This window comes from Fringilla coelebs (assembly GCF_963513975.1).
Source record: "Fringilla coelebs genome assembly, chromosome: 3".
Lineage (NCBI taxonomy): Eukaryota > Metazoa > Chordata > Aves > Passeriformes > Fringillidae > Fringilla > Fringilla coelebs.
In genome coordinates, this window is record NC_140030.1 from 59065651 (window position 1) to 59079302 (window position 13652).

At 36.2% G+C, this 13652-nt stretch overlaps 1 protein-coding gene across 2 annotated transcripts in view; it reads left to right on the forward strand.

Moving 5' to 3' along the window:
* ESR1 (estrogen receptor 1) overlaps positions 1-13652 on the forward strand; it is a 160012-nt gene that overhangs the window by 89177 nt on the left and 57183 nt on the right. For both annotated transcript variants that reach the window (XM_084203463.1, XM_084203462.1), the window contains exon 4: positions 8521-8637. In XM_084203463.1, coding sequence (XP_084059589.1) covers positions 8521-8637 — 117 coding nt within the window. The remainder of the gene's footprint in view (positions 1-8520; positions 8638-13652) is intronic.

The window sequence follows — 13652 nt, forward strand, 5'->3', positions numbered from 1 at the left end:
GACTCACACATTCTTTCCCCCTTTTGATTCCCTTGTTTTTTGGATGGCCACCAAGCCCTATGAGACAGGAAGGAATTACTCATACCACCTCTGACAAGCATCCAGCAAATGCCTACATATGGGTGTCTGCAAACCCCCAGAGGGAGCACAAGGGATTCAGGACAAATCAGGAGTAAATCCTTATGTTACAGGGTATCTTGATCCCAGAATTGCTCAAGCATTTTAGAAATCACCAATTCTATTTCCCCTTCATGTGCCTTTCTTATGTTTTTCAGGTGCATCTTCTCTGCTTTTGTTCACAGCTTTTGTTCATATCTGGGATATTTCACTTATAGTCAGGCATTTCCAGAACAGGTTGGCTTCTGAGAATGGCTGAATTGCTGAGGAATTCCAGAGGCCTGCCTTTATTGTCTTGATCAGAGATATAATAGTCTCCAAAGTGCAGGAATTCTTGAAGCTGGGAAGTATTTTGCTTGTGTGCCTTGAGCCTGGATTTTAATTAGCAGTTATGCCTTCTGACCACCAAGTAGGAGAGATTTGGCAGTAGACTTTGAGTGTTATCAATTGTTTTTATTTGACAGTGATAGAGCTGTACTTTGTTGAAAGTATGTAATGTTGAGAGGGGTGGTAATGTATACATATTTTCATGTTTGAGAGAATTTTACTGGTAAAACATGCTAATAAGTGAGTGTTTAGGAAATGGTGAAGTGCAGCAAAAGCAATAGTGTCAATTTGGGAGTTTTCTGAGATCATCCCTTTAATTTTCCATTCTTGTCTTCTGTTTTGGTGGTATTTTAGTAATCTGTTTTATAACAGCTCAGATCCTGCAGCCAAGAAGGCAGAAACTCCCTAATAAGACTGCTTGTACGCTGGTACTATGAGCTCTCAGCCAAACTACAGAACAGGAACCTCAGTGAGATTAGCAGAGTTAATCACAGCCAATCAACAGGGAGCTGCAGATGGGCATCTGGCCTCAGGGTGGGAAACACATGGTTCCAGTTGGAGATGGCTGTTGGAAGTTTGAAGGCTGGAAAAGGTGGATTTGGAAAGTCTGTCTGGATTTAGCTGTCATTCAGACTGCTCTAACTGCTGGTGGTCGGCCCGGTTCTTCTGAAAATTCTTTTGATTTACTTTTGTGCATTTAGTAGTTTTTCTCCAGTGTTCCTTGAGGTAAACACGTGCTCTGATTGCATTTTTTGGCTCTGAATGCATTCTCTAACATGCATTTTTAATTTCAGTTATGCAATTTTTGGTGACCTCATTTTGAAATTTGAGTGCTATTGAGAGGCAAGAGTCAGTACCTCTTTTTTTCTAGTAAGGCAATTTTGAATGTGGTACTTCTCTAGCAAATTTTAGGTGCTGCTTTCAGCATGGATGTGATAGTGGCTTAAGATGTTTGTATCCAGGATACTTCCTTGTTTTTCAAGGCCTAAGCAAATCATAGGGCTGCAGTGGACCCTGAGCTCTAGTTCATCCTTCTGTCCTGTGATAGGATCAACTTCTACCAATTCCTTATATATGTTTCTTGATCTGCTTCTTAAAACTTGTAGCTTGATCCAATGTTTTATTCACCTTATCTTTGAAGGCTACTGGGAAATTTAAATCTTCCAGCCTGCCGGTTAAGGTCATCACTTATTTTCCTGAGAATCATGCCACAAAAAAAAGTGTTCTCTTTCTTTCTGCAACAACCTTTACATCATGGAAGCTTGCTATCACACTTGAAAGAAAATTATTCTGTATTACCTAACCTGAGGAAACAAGGTTAATTCAACATTTTCTCATTGGTCTTGTTTTCTTGGCTTCTAATCTTCTAGTTGTTCTGCTTTGGAGGTTCTCCACATTCTACTGTTTTCTTCTTTTCTTGAAGCATGATTTCCTCCAATATGGAAGGAAGTACTGAACAGAGTGATATGATTATCTTACAAACCCATCCACCACATGGTATCCATCACACTGTAATGCTTGCCTTATCCACAAAAACATGATACTCTTCAGTCTTTATAATGCATGATACAGAATAAACCCAGGTGTACTTTTCTGCAGAAGAAACCATTTCTTTTCCTCATTGTTTTGAGCAGATGATTACTCCTATTTTAATGCAGAGATTTCTACCACTCCTTTGTACTTTGTGCTTTTGTGCTGTTGTTTTCCCATGTGCTACCTCCAGTTTGCCAAGGTAATTTAGAATTCTTATTCTGTACTCTCCTGCCATTTATTTCAGTCTGGCTAGGAGAGTAGTCTGGCCTTTCCTCTGTTCTTCTAACACATAAAAATGTCATCTACAAATGAATAACAATTAATAAAAGAAATATTCCAGATCACTACCCATTTGTGAGGAATACATATAACTGGATTCTGGACAGACACTATGGAGCCTTATTCAGTATCAGCTCCCATTGTAGCAGTGAACTCTGACAGTTTTTCTCTGAGACTGATTTTCTGAAATCATCTGAACTATATATTCCTAGCTGACAAATGATGTGTCTGTGTAGGCAATATTGAAAACATTTGTGAAGTTGGGCAACACACATTGTGAGAGAGTGGAGAACTGGCTCTTATCTGATTTTATAAATGGTCATTAGTTTTTCCTCTGCCAAATCCAGAGCTCTTCCCACTTCCTAGATAGAATTCCTGGCTTTTAGAAGCTGTTCTTAATGTACCCTGTATTATCACCTTTAATGTTGTTTTACTTCCTCTGGAATATGACTGTTGTGCAATATCAAGCAACATCAACAAAAAATTAAACATTATTACATGTTTAATAAACACTATTTACAAGTGTTTAGTGAATATTTTATCTGAAAACTCACATTACTTCTAGCTCAGGACTGAGACTTGCAGCAATTCAAAATATTCACATGAGAAAAAAAGGCACTTTACATTTAGAAACTAAAAGAGAACATGCAATTTTTGTCTTGCAGGAAAGTGCTAAACTGTTCCACTTGCTTTTAGAGAGTGTGACAGATAACACAGCTATTCCCACTCTAAAATGTGTCTGGAGATATGCAGGACAAGAGGCTAAGATAACTTGGTTGTTTACCCTTCTGATTATAAAATGGGTGACTCTTCATACTATAGAGCATGGATGATGTTAGAATGAGCAAACCAAGGATCACAGATAGATTGTGCTTTGCAGGAGAAAGTGGTACACAAGCAGAAAACAGTCTTTTTTTTTTTTTTTTTAATGTCAAAATACTGGTGTCAAAGAGAAGTATAATAATTTAGCAAGCCAGCTGTTGCCTGTACTGAGGTTTTAGTTTTACAGACTTCAGTGCAGAAAACTCAGTTCGAAAAACTGCCATACAGGTCCTTGAAAAATTTATGATAGCAGGAACCATTCAGGTACTGAAGATCCAAACCTGATGTTATACCTGGAATAAAAAAGGACACTCACATTATTTTTTTCTATAACATTTGATAGTATTTTGAGTGCATGAGAGTAATTTGCAATATTTTTAGCTTCTTAGGCTCTTTATAATAGTTGTGGGAGTTTTCTTTAGTAGAATTCTACCCCTTCCCATTCTGGCTCAAAATGGGAAGCTAAAAATACAAGAGTTTCGTTCAAAGTCTATGGGAATAAAATGGCCATGACATGCCTATAACTCTCTCTGAAAATGCTTTTTGTCTCTGGAGAGATCATATTGAGATGGTTGTGAGTAATACATTGTGGGAGTTTTTCCCTTTAACACAGCTGTTGTTTTAATCATGTGCCAAGGACTTAAAACAATTGTGATTTATCAGCTAGGGAAACAGAAACTTGATGTCATACTCCTTGCCAAATTTTGTAAGATTGGATCAGTATTTTTGTCTATTTTTATTTGTCATGAGGAAAAAATATCCTTTCTGTTTTGTTACCTTGTCTAAAATTAGAAAAATTGGATCAGTGTAAAAGTAAACTTTGCACATGGTATCCCAATCCTGAAATAGTAGATGAAACACCAAATTAAATTTTAAGATAAAGCCAATAATAAAAACTTCAAAATTCTTTGATTGAGTAGAAGATATAATTTTATATTTATAGATTTATAAAGTTAAATAGTGGCTTTTTAAATATCTATCACTCTTTCTCAGTATATAAGTTCATGCATTATTATACTGGTGAGATGGCAGCAGGCTTGGTACCTTCATGCAGTGCCCATTCTCCTCATTTCTTCATTTTTCCTGTTACTATATGGAAAGGTTTAAGAAGAACTCGGTATCAGTCATTTGGCTGGAATTGCCTGCTCATGTGAGCAGGTGCTGCTACACCTTAGTTAAAAGAAGATTCCACTAGAAGGCAAACACAGCCTGTGAGCTCTGTGACACGGCTGAGAGACACAGCATGGAGTATACAAATTTTAACCTCTCCTCCTTTCTCATCCATCTGTGGTTCTGTGATTGATGTGTGTCAATGCTCTCAGGCACGTGGTGTGATTGTTGGGACTGTCCTGTGCAGGGCCAGGAGCTAGACTTGATGATCCTTGCAGGTCCCTGCTAACTCAGGATATTTCAATCTTTCCTTCTGAGGTATGCAGAAAAAGAGGGCTTCCTCACTGGATGCAAATGAAGTATATTTTACAGCCTTCTAGACTCTTTTCCTTACTGTCATGGTACTAATGTTTTGCTTGTTTAAAACCAGAAAGAAGATTAATCTTCTCAGCAGTGCTCAGTTGCTAAGAGAACACAAATTCCAAATCTTTTCTGAGAGTAATTAAGCTGTGAATTTGAGTATCTGTGCTTATAAAGGATTTAGACATAACCTTCTGTTCTTCTGTGAGGCTGTTAGGAAAAAGTGTGATTTTAAAACCAATAAGTGCAGTTTTATTGGGGCACTTTAACTTACAATTGGTGTTACTCTTTTTTTTTGCATTCAACATTTGTTTTTACTGGGTAAGCCTATGTAATGTCCAAGTGCTTTTTATTTTTTCTTTTTAATGTAATTTTTCCCAAGGTTTTGCTTTTCATTTTCAGTCTTGTTTGGCACCTTAAGGTGTGGATAAAGTCTACAATTTAGCTTTTCTTTCCTTCCTTCATCCCAGCTCTCATGTATGAAAATTTTGCTAATTTCACTGTCAGATCATAGAGGGATCTGGTGCTTCCAGAGGTAATGGCTAAGCTGGTAGCTGCCTTATTCAGATAGGTAAAGAATAGTTTAAGAAATATGTGTCATGAGGATTGAAAATAAAAGAATAATTAAAAGAAAAGCACATAGCAGTAAGAGCATAATAGTTATTACTGGCTTGTTCAAGATGCATAATGAGTCAATTCAACTACATCAGTTTAGGCATCCTTTCCTCTTCCCCTCCCCTGGTGGTCATTGTCATGCAGAGTGTCACATGAGATAAGGGTCTGATTTTTGGACAGCATTTTGGAGAGACCTTAGCATTTCCTGAAGTGCTATAATTACTTAATTTCATATACTTTTTTTTTTTTTTACTGTTTTAATAAGTGCAATTAATGAGTTTTCATAAGAAAAATAGACCATCCCTCCCTAAGCTCTTCCAAACGTCCCTTAAACTCTTCCATGGTAACTCATGACACTGCAAGTTATACATATGGGGGTTCCACCCTATTAAATTCATTGCCTTTAATTTTGTGCAGCTTATCTGATCATTCATTTTTTGAAAGCCTCAGTAAGATCACAGAGCCCAAGTGATGTATGCTTCCCTCTACAAGCATCAGTGATCACTGAAGGCATTTCTTCCTCTTGGTATTCCTGTGATACCAACTCTCAAATAGCCTAATTACCCTCTCTTCTAGCATGTACCATGCTTTGGATACTATGAAAACAAATGGCAGGGCAACTGGGAACCTGTTGATGTGTCCCATTTTCATGTTGACAATTCCTACCAGTGAGAAATCTCTTCTAGTAGGTCAGATTGGTTGGAATCAACTTTGCAGAGAGGTGAGCTTTAAGCATTAGATAAAAGGTAGAATAATTGCAAAACAATTCACCTACATCAAGATTATTTAGTTCTATACTATTTCACTTTAAAATAAAACTTGTTTTTGCATATTACCTATTCCTTAATTGTATTTTCCTGCTTTTTTCTCTTCCATGGTATCCCAAGCTAGACTAAGTCTGTCTGTGCCTTGCAAAGGAGACTTTTTTCACTTCCAGCACCTCCATACTTGAAAGCAGATAGTATTGTGGAGAAGCAGGAAAGGTTCCTGCCTTCCTTCTCTTTGTTTCTTTCTTCTTTCCTGATTAAATTGATAATGTTTTTTTACTGTATTCTCAAATTATCAAACATTTTCTTCTGGTTGCTTACATGTTTTCCCATCTCTTGAAGTCATGTTGATTAAAATAAACCAAAAATTATGATAAATATTAAATGCCTTATCTTTTCCCTAGATTTACAGGAAATCTGAAAGGCTAAACAATGATACTTGCAATCTAAAGAAGTATGCCCATCACACACAGATCTTTCAGTTTTTAGTAACCAGATTTTACATTCTTCATCCTGTGAAATCAGTCAAGCACTTTGAGTGAACGGTATATTGTCTAAGGTTCAGATCATGTGCATGAAAACAGACTAATTATGTTAACATTTAAATGGTAAATTCATGATAAGACTCTTCAAAAGGAAAAATATTATTATATGAATGTAGGAACTGTAGCTCTATTACAAATAGGATAATTTTATGTACTATTCTACAAGCCAAGTGTTTCTTTCCAAACACTTGTGGCTTGCACAAGTAAATACAGATTTATAGCCAAGGAGAAGGTTATCATCCACATAAGCATAGCAAAAATAGGATGGCTGCCCTGATGATATTGATTACACTTGAATTTTGGTTTTTGCATGCAGTCACTTCTGTCACTTTTTTTTTTAACCTTTGAACACTATGAAAATCAGCCAATCCAGCAAAGGTGGTTAGCATGATTTCAGCTGTGACCTAAGTGGGATTTATCTGCTCATTTTAGAGAGATCTAAATGATGTTCTGAATTATTTTCTGATTTCAAAGCCTGCACTCATTCACCATGTGAATTTACCTTTTAACTTCACCAAGAAGATTAGCTATTCTTTCAAAGTACTTCTTTGTTTTTAAAAAGAGTAATTAAAATTTTCCATCTTTATCTCATGGTATTTCTAAAGTTGCCTAATGAACAAGGCAGGTGATTGAAGTCAGGTGCTGCACTTGTTCACTGCTGCTTAGTGTGATTCAATATGAGTGCATTTTCTTAAAAATACGGCTTTTTTTTTTTTCTGCTCCTTTTCTCTGCAGATACTGCATATGGGGTTGAGGCTCTTTTCTTTCTGACTTGATTTTTTTATTTCCTTACATGTGAAAGGTTTTGAACCAGATATAGAACAGTCTGTATCCTACCAGAGGAACTGAAAATTAAAGCGTTCTCTCATGCTGGGTTGAGACGGTGGTTCAGTTGTGCCTGTTTACCACAGTGCTGGAGCAAAGCATATGGATACAGGCTTTTCCAGTATTATTTTGTTCTATCCAGTAGACCTAAAAAATTATAGTTCTGTCTATTTGAGACAGGGCATAGTCAGCTGTTCCCCTATTAACAAGTTTAGAGTCTGGCTACTTATTTTGATGAGATCCCAGTTATGCAGCATTAGAGAGCAGATGCTCCTGGTGTAATCTGATAGTAATTTTTACTCTATTTTCTAATTTGTAGTCAAGGATAGATGATTTGATGAGACCAAGGCCTCTGTGAAACCTCCACCCTGCTTTACCTCAGGCTGATCCCTTGACCTCAAAGAAAGAACAAACAGTTCTGCAGTAACTTTTTTTTTAATGTGTGTGCTGTACCTTAGTTATGTTCAGATGAATACAGAGCACCAATGAGATTGTTTTGTAGAGGCTTTTTCATCCTTGCTAACCTTCATCAATGGCTGGCAAATAATTTGATAGCACACTTTTTTAAAGAGCAAATTGGAATAGATACTGCTTTTTGTCAGTAACGAATAATGCTAAAGAGAGTAAGAAATGAGGAAGAGGAGCTCTGAAGGAGATGATAGCAGTAACAATCTTGGTTTCAGCATGTGGTAATTTTAGAATTTATCATGTCAGAAAGTTTTTGCACAAAGCAGTAGACATGCAGCTGACTGATTTATCCCTGAGGTACAATTAATTTTTTGAAGATTTTTGCTTCTGTTCTATGTTGTTGTTTGTTTCTTTACTGGAACTGACTGTCACAGATAAAATCTTTTGTGCGTAGACCTTTTTAATTTCGTAAACCTCATTTTGTGCCTTGGTTAAACATCAGCACAGGCACACAAAACCAGATGGTGTTGTATTTCTCAGCCTGAGAGCAAGGAAGTCAAGGCACTTGTTCATATTAATAGATCCTCTTTTGTGGTTGCTTTAATTGTTCACGATTTTCATTAATCTACAGAAGTTTTAATTTAAAGAATTTGCAATTAAATGTGTGGCATAGAGATGTTAGTTTCAAAATCTGTATCAACAGATTTTAGGAGAGGTTATGATGGTAACCCTACTTTTTTTCCCAACATGTTATTGTAATTTTTGTTATGTCTGTGTATAACTGTGTTCTTACTTTCCCTCTGGTTTTACAGGGCACAATGACTACATGTGTCCTGCTACTAACCAGTGCACCATTGACAAGAACAGAAGGAAGAGTTGCCAGGCCTGCAGACTGAGAAAATGCTACGAAGTGGGAATGATGAAAGGTGGTATGTACATAGCCATCATCAAATCTTCAGCACTGCTGCCTGCCTTCCTACCTTTTAACTTCGTTGGGCTGCTGATACGGTTTCTAACTAAAGGAGGGAGCTACTGATTTTATTGAGTTGAACCAAAATTATTTCATTAAATAAAAAATTAACAGCTCTGGAATATCATGTTATCTTGTCCAAATTTGCATGAAAAATAAGAGGAGCATTGATTTCAATAGAATTAGAATTCCTCTGTTATTATTTTTAACTCAGTGTTCTTTGGTCTCTCATGGTAGGCTTCAGATCCTGATGAATGAAATTTAACCCAAGATTTTGAAGCATTTTGCAGTTCAGCGGGAAGAGCATTGGTAGTCTCAAATCAGTCCATATTCGTTAAATAAACTTCTGGAGATGTAATATTTGTTCTGTGAATCCTGGAAGGGAAAGTTAATTTCTCTGTTCTGGTACTGTACACGTATTTTAGATGTGAATTAATTTAACCCAACAATATTAAAGGCTTACTCATTTTATAAGAACTGTGATTAATGCCACTTTCCTAGCAGATTTGTAGTACTGATGGCTTGTTGTAGCCTGCTAAAAATTTCACATTGCTTTTATCAATGAAGAATAATCAGTAGCAGTATGGAAACCTGTATCCATAGGAAAAACTTAGCAAACTAGTAAGTGCACAGGGCAGAAGGGATTAGATCCCATGTATCTTATGTGTAAAGAGCTAGTTAGATTACAGACTGGTTCTTCCTTTCTTTGGCCCACCTAATGCTTACTTATGCCACAGAAAGTCTGGTGCAAGAGCGGAGCTCATCATGTTTGTCCTTTCCTCAACAAATCATTTATAAGTCCTGCAAAGGTAGGCAAAGTCTGAGAATCTTAGGAGAAAAAGGGAAAGAGTAAAGGAAAAATGATCAGTTGTAGCACTTGAGATTGGATCTGTATTTTTCTCAACTCAAGGATTAGGAAAGAGCTGAGACTGATTTTATTAATCTCAATTTGGGGATGCAAGCAGGAGGAAGATGTAAAATCTGCTTTTGCTTCTAGAAGTTAAGACAATGGCTGATTTTTTTTCATGAGATTTTATGGATTGATCTGAACATCCTGGTATGTATGGCTAGAACTTTTTAAAGGATATGTAGTTAATATCACAGGTGGGATCCAGAATAGATAGAGATTCAAGAAAGGCACACTAAAATCAGAGAATCTATACATGAATATACCATGCAGATTTAGCTTTGACCTTTGTACACATGGCAGATCATAGTTAGACTTATAATTATGCTTTATGTTGATGAGATTGCATTTTTCATTTGGCACATTAACATCCAGTTACACTTACATGTATTTAATTAATGATCCACTCAACCAGTGTTGTTTTTCATATCTCTTCTTTAGGATGCAGCTTCTAAAAGGTTTTGACTATTCTATATGTAACTGTTTTACTCTCATAAAAACTGTAAAGATTTCTCAACCAGCATTTTGATAGATTAAAGTAGTTTAAAAGAAATACTGCAATTCTGTCCAGATTTTCTTTCAAATATAAATGTTCTGGAATTGTTATTTCATACAGTGGTTCTCACTTGAGAAAAGTCATCTGGATTTCATCCTTTCCTTTCCTTTTACAATGCTGTAAGATTTTTATAGTCACTACAGGAACTGGCAGTTCAAAAATAGTCAGTGTTGTGGTGTTTTGTTTGTCAGTGTTTATTGTTTTGTTGTTGTTGTTTTCTTCTTTTAAGAAATGAAACTCACAGTTTATAAACAAGGAGATCAGGGTCAGCATAAATTGTATCTGCTCTTATAGTACTACTAATAATGCATGAAGTTCATCGCTGGTTCATAGGCAAGAGTTTGAAAATATTTATTTTATGAAGAATCTTGAGATCCCTCAGTTACAAGTAATAAATCTGTCATGCCTGCAGATGACTTCAAGGAAGGTAAAGTTAACGTACATGAAGTAAAACACTAAAAGGTTTTCTGGAGTTGTCATTGATCCTCCATTGGCCACATGACTGTGTGGGGCAGAAAAACCTTTCTAAATTCTTCTAAATCTAAACCTAAGCTCTTCTAAATCTAGACCTTTATAATCGTCACATTTCTCTCAGATGAAGATAAAGGTTAAGTAAATATCCTTGTTATGCCATATGGCTTAACTTTTAAGTGATAATGTTGAAATGTTTTTAATGTTTAAATTTTTTTTCTGAGAGCTGTGAAGATTTTCTCTCTTAATAGAACATAGACATAATAGAACTGTTTTTCAACATACTAAAATAATATAGCTCTGTGATTTGCTCAAGATTCACAGTGTTCTCCAATAATTCCTAGTTCTTGTAATTGGATCTTTTAATTTAAATAATCACCTCATGTTCATGTTGAAGGATTTGCCTTGTTTTAAGGCATTAATTCTGTCATACGCTTGAATATTCGTTTGCATCTTTTCTCACTTTTATCTCTGTCTCCACAATTTCCTTATGAGGATACAACTTTTAGATATAGTAGAAAACACACGTAATCTCTCTTTCCCCCAAATGTAATCCCAGTTTTTATTCTATACTAAATTAGTTGAAGTTTCTCAATAAATTTTAAAAGTTGCCAACTTGTGACTTTTATCTGCCATTTAAGTGATATGAGTAATAACTGATATTAAATACAGACTTTCAGTAAATATTGTGGAAGATAGGCAAAATCTTGATTAAATGTCTCTGGTTAATTCTAAACATATGATATAGAATATGGCTGCTGAGGTTTTCCTCACAGAAGATCACTTAATGCAGAATGAAAGTGTTCATATATATTATTTTTAGTAGAGTGGACATGACTGAAATATGTTTCAGAGGCTTCATGCAGAAAAAAATGCAGGCTTCAAGTGGCCCTTGAACTGTGTGGTAGGAACATTTACTGATGAGTTCCTCTTAGGAGTTCCTGTGGAAATTTTATTGATTTTTTTTCTTCCCTGTTCTTGGGTCTTTTAAAAACTTCTTTCAGTACTGAAGAGTTATTTTTTTCTCTCCTCTTGTGTTTGCAAGTGTTTCCTTCTGCATCTGTTACTGTGCTGCTTCAAGAGACAATTAGACTGCAAGAATCTCTGCTGATCTCAGGCATCTGAGGCATAATTTAAAGCTTTTATATTTTGTCCAAATACTTCATTCTCTCTTTCTGAATAAACCCTTAAAATTATGCATTATTAATTAGTCTCTGCTCCCCTGTTTGTACATGAGGATAAAGTGGACACATCGAATAAGATCCTTGCCATGTTTCTTTTTCTTCTGTTCTGTAGCAGGGGGGAGAAGCCTTGTTTTTGTTTACAATCCCCTGATGCCTTCTTGAAGCTTGTTCTGTCCTGGTTTGGGGAAGTGTACTCCAACTTTCACATGATGCAGGGTGCCAGCTTTCAAATGGAATTGTTACAGCAGTTGCAACCCTGGAGCTCCAACCGTGTGTAAAGTGCAGGTGACCCCTGCTCCGACACAGACCTAGTTTTCTGTTTCTCCACTGTTTTGAAAGCTTTCTGGTGACTTCCACCCAAAGACACTAATTTTATGAAACCAAAAGCACCTTGTTTTATTGTTTTTTAATAATTATTTTTATAATTATTAAAATGGTAAGTGAATGAAGGTTTCTAGTAATTAGCATGCTGCATTCTTCCCCTCCTTTCAATGTGTGACAAGACAAATTTATCATTAAGTGCTGCGTGGAATAAGAGCGACAGGGTCATAGTGAGATTTGTGGCAATGGTAAAACAATGCCATAATGCTAAATGCCAGAGACCTAAAGAAAAATCCATTATTTGCCTGATAATCCATGTTTAACCACCCTGACACCTACATAATTCTTTCAATTGTCGAATGCTGATGGCTTGCTAGCATCAAATCATAGGAAATGTGGCCATCAAGGATTTGAGTGCTCATGTGCTACATTCAGATGGTGACTTTGTATATGACATGGGGCATTTACTGTCTTTGAACAGCCTGAAATCTCAGGTTGTAGAGCGAAGATTATGTGTACTGCTTGTTGTGTTAATTAAATTAGAGTGTTACAGCACACTTGAAGCCTACATCCTGCAGTGTTACCCTCACAAACTGCATGAGAATGCTTCAGAAATTACTGTGATCCAGCCCAGGGAGTGAAACTCTCTGCTGGCTGTAACAGGGTACTAAAACCACATGCCATTTGACTGTAGACACTTGAGATCGGAGTCTCTAGGCTTCAGTTTTTCTCTTACATTTTTTGAAATGGTTATCCACCTCTAAGCCAGTCTGGTTCAGTGCAGCAGTCTTGCTGAAGTTTAAGATAAATTTTTACAGGGAAAATGAAAAAAATAAATTTTTCATTCTGTCAGAGAAGGACCTTCCTGATTTTTTGTCTTTAAATTGAGAGATCCATACTTCCTTGCTGAATTCTATATTTATTCATGAAAAAGGCTAGAGGGTTATTAAAATCACTCTCAAAAGTAGAAGTAAATTGAAGTCTGATGCAACCACTGGATGGGCTCAAGGTCTTCTACATTTTCATGTACTTATCTTTTAATTAACTATTATATTTAAAAGAGAAATTAGTGAATGAAAGGAAATAGATTGTGGATGGGAAATAATTCTGGTTTGTTCAAGAAGAACCTCAATGGTGCTTATTAGACATACTGTTCTGTACTCAGCCAAATAACTGTAGGTGGGCCCTGATAAATGTATGAGGAAATGCACTCTTTAAAGTTGGAATTGTTGGGCTGAAATCATGCACTTGTACACATTTGAAGCAGAGTTTTGTGAGTTTACAGCAGTTTTCTGGGAAAATAAGGTGGAAATGAAATCACATTTTTTAGTGAAGTATTTTTTCTCCTCTTTGCACACGTGCAAAGGGGATCACTGCCATTAAATTGACATGAAGTCCAATATTGCTGTGTTCTGCCCCAAAATTAGAGAGATCATTATTGTGAACACCTTTGCCAAAGATGGTTTATCTTCTTATTCCACTTCATAAAATGATCTGTGCAGGAAGAAAATATAGGAAGTCTTTTGTTGAGCCAC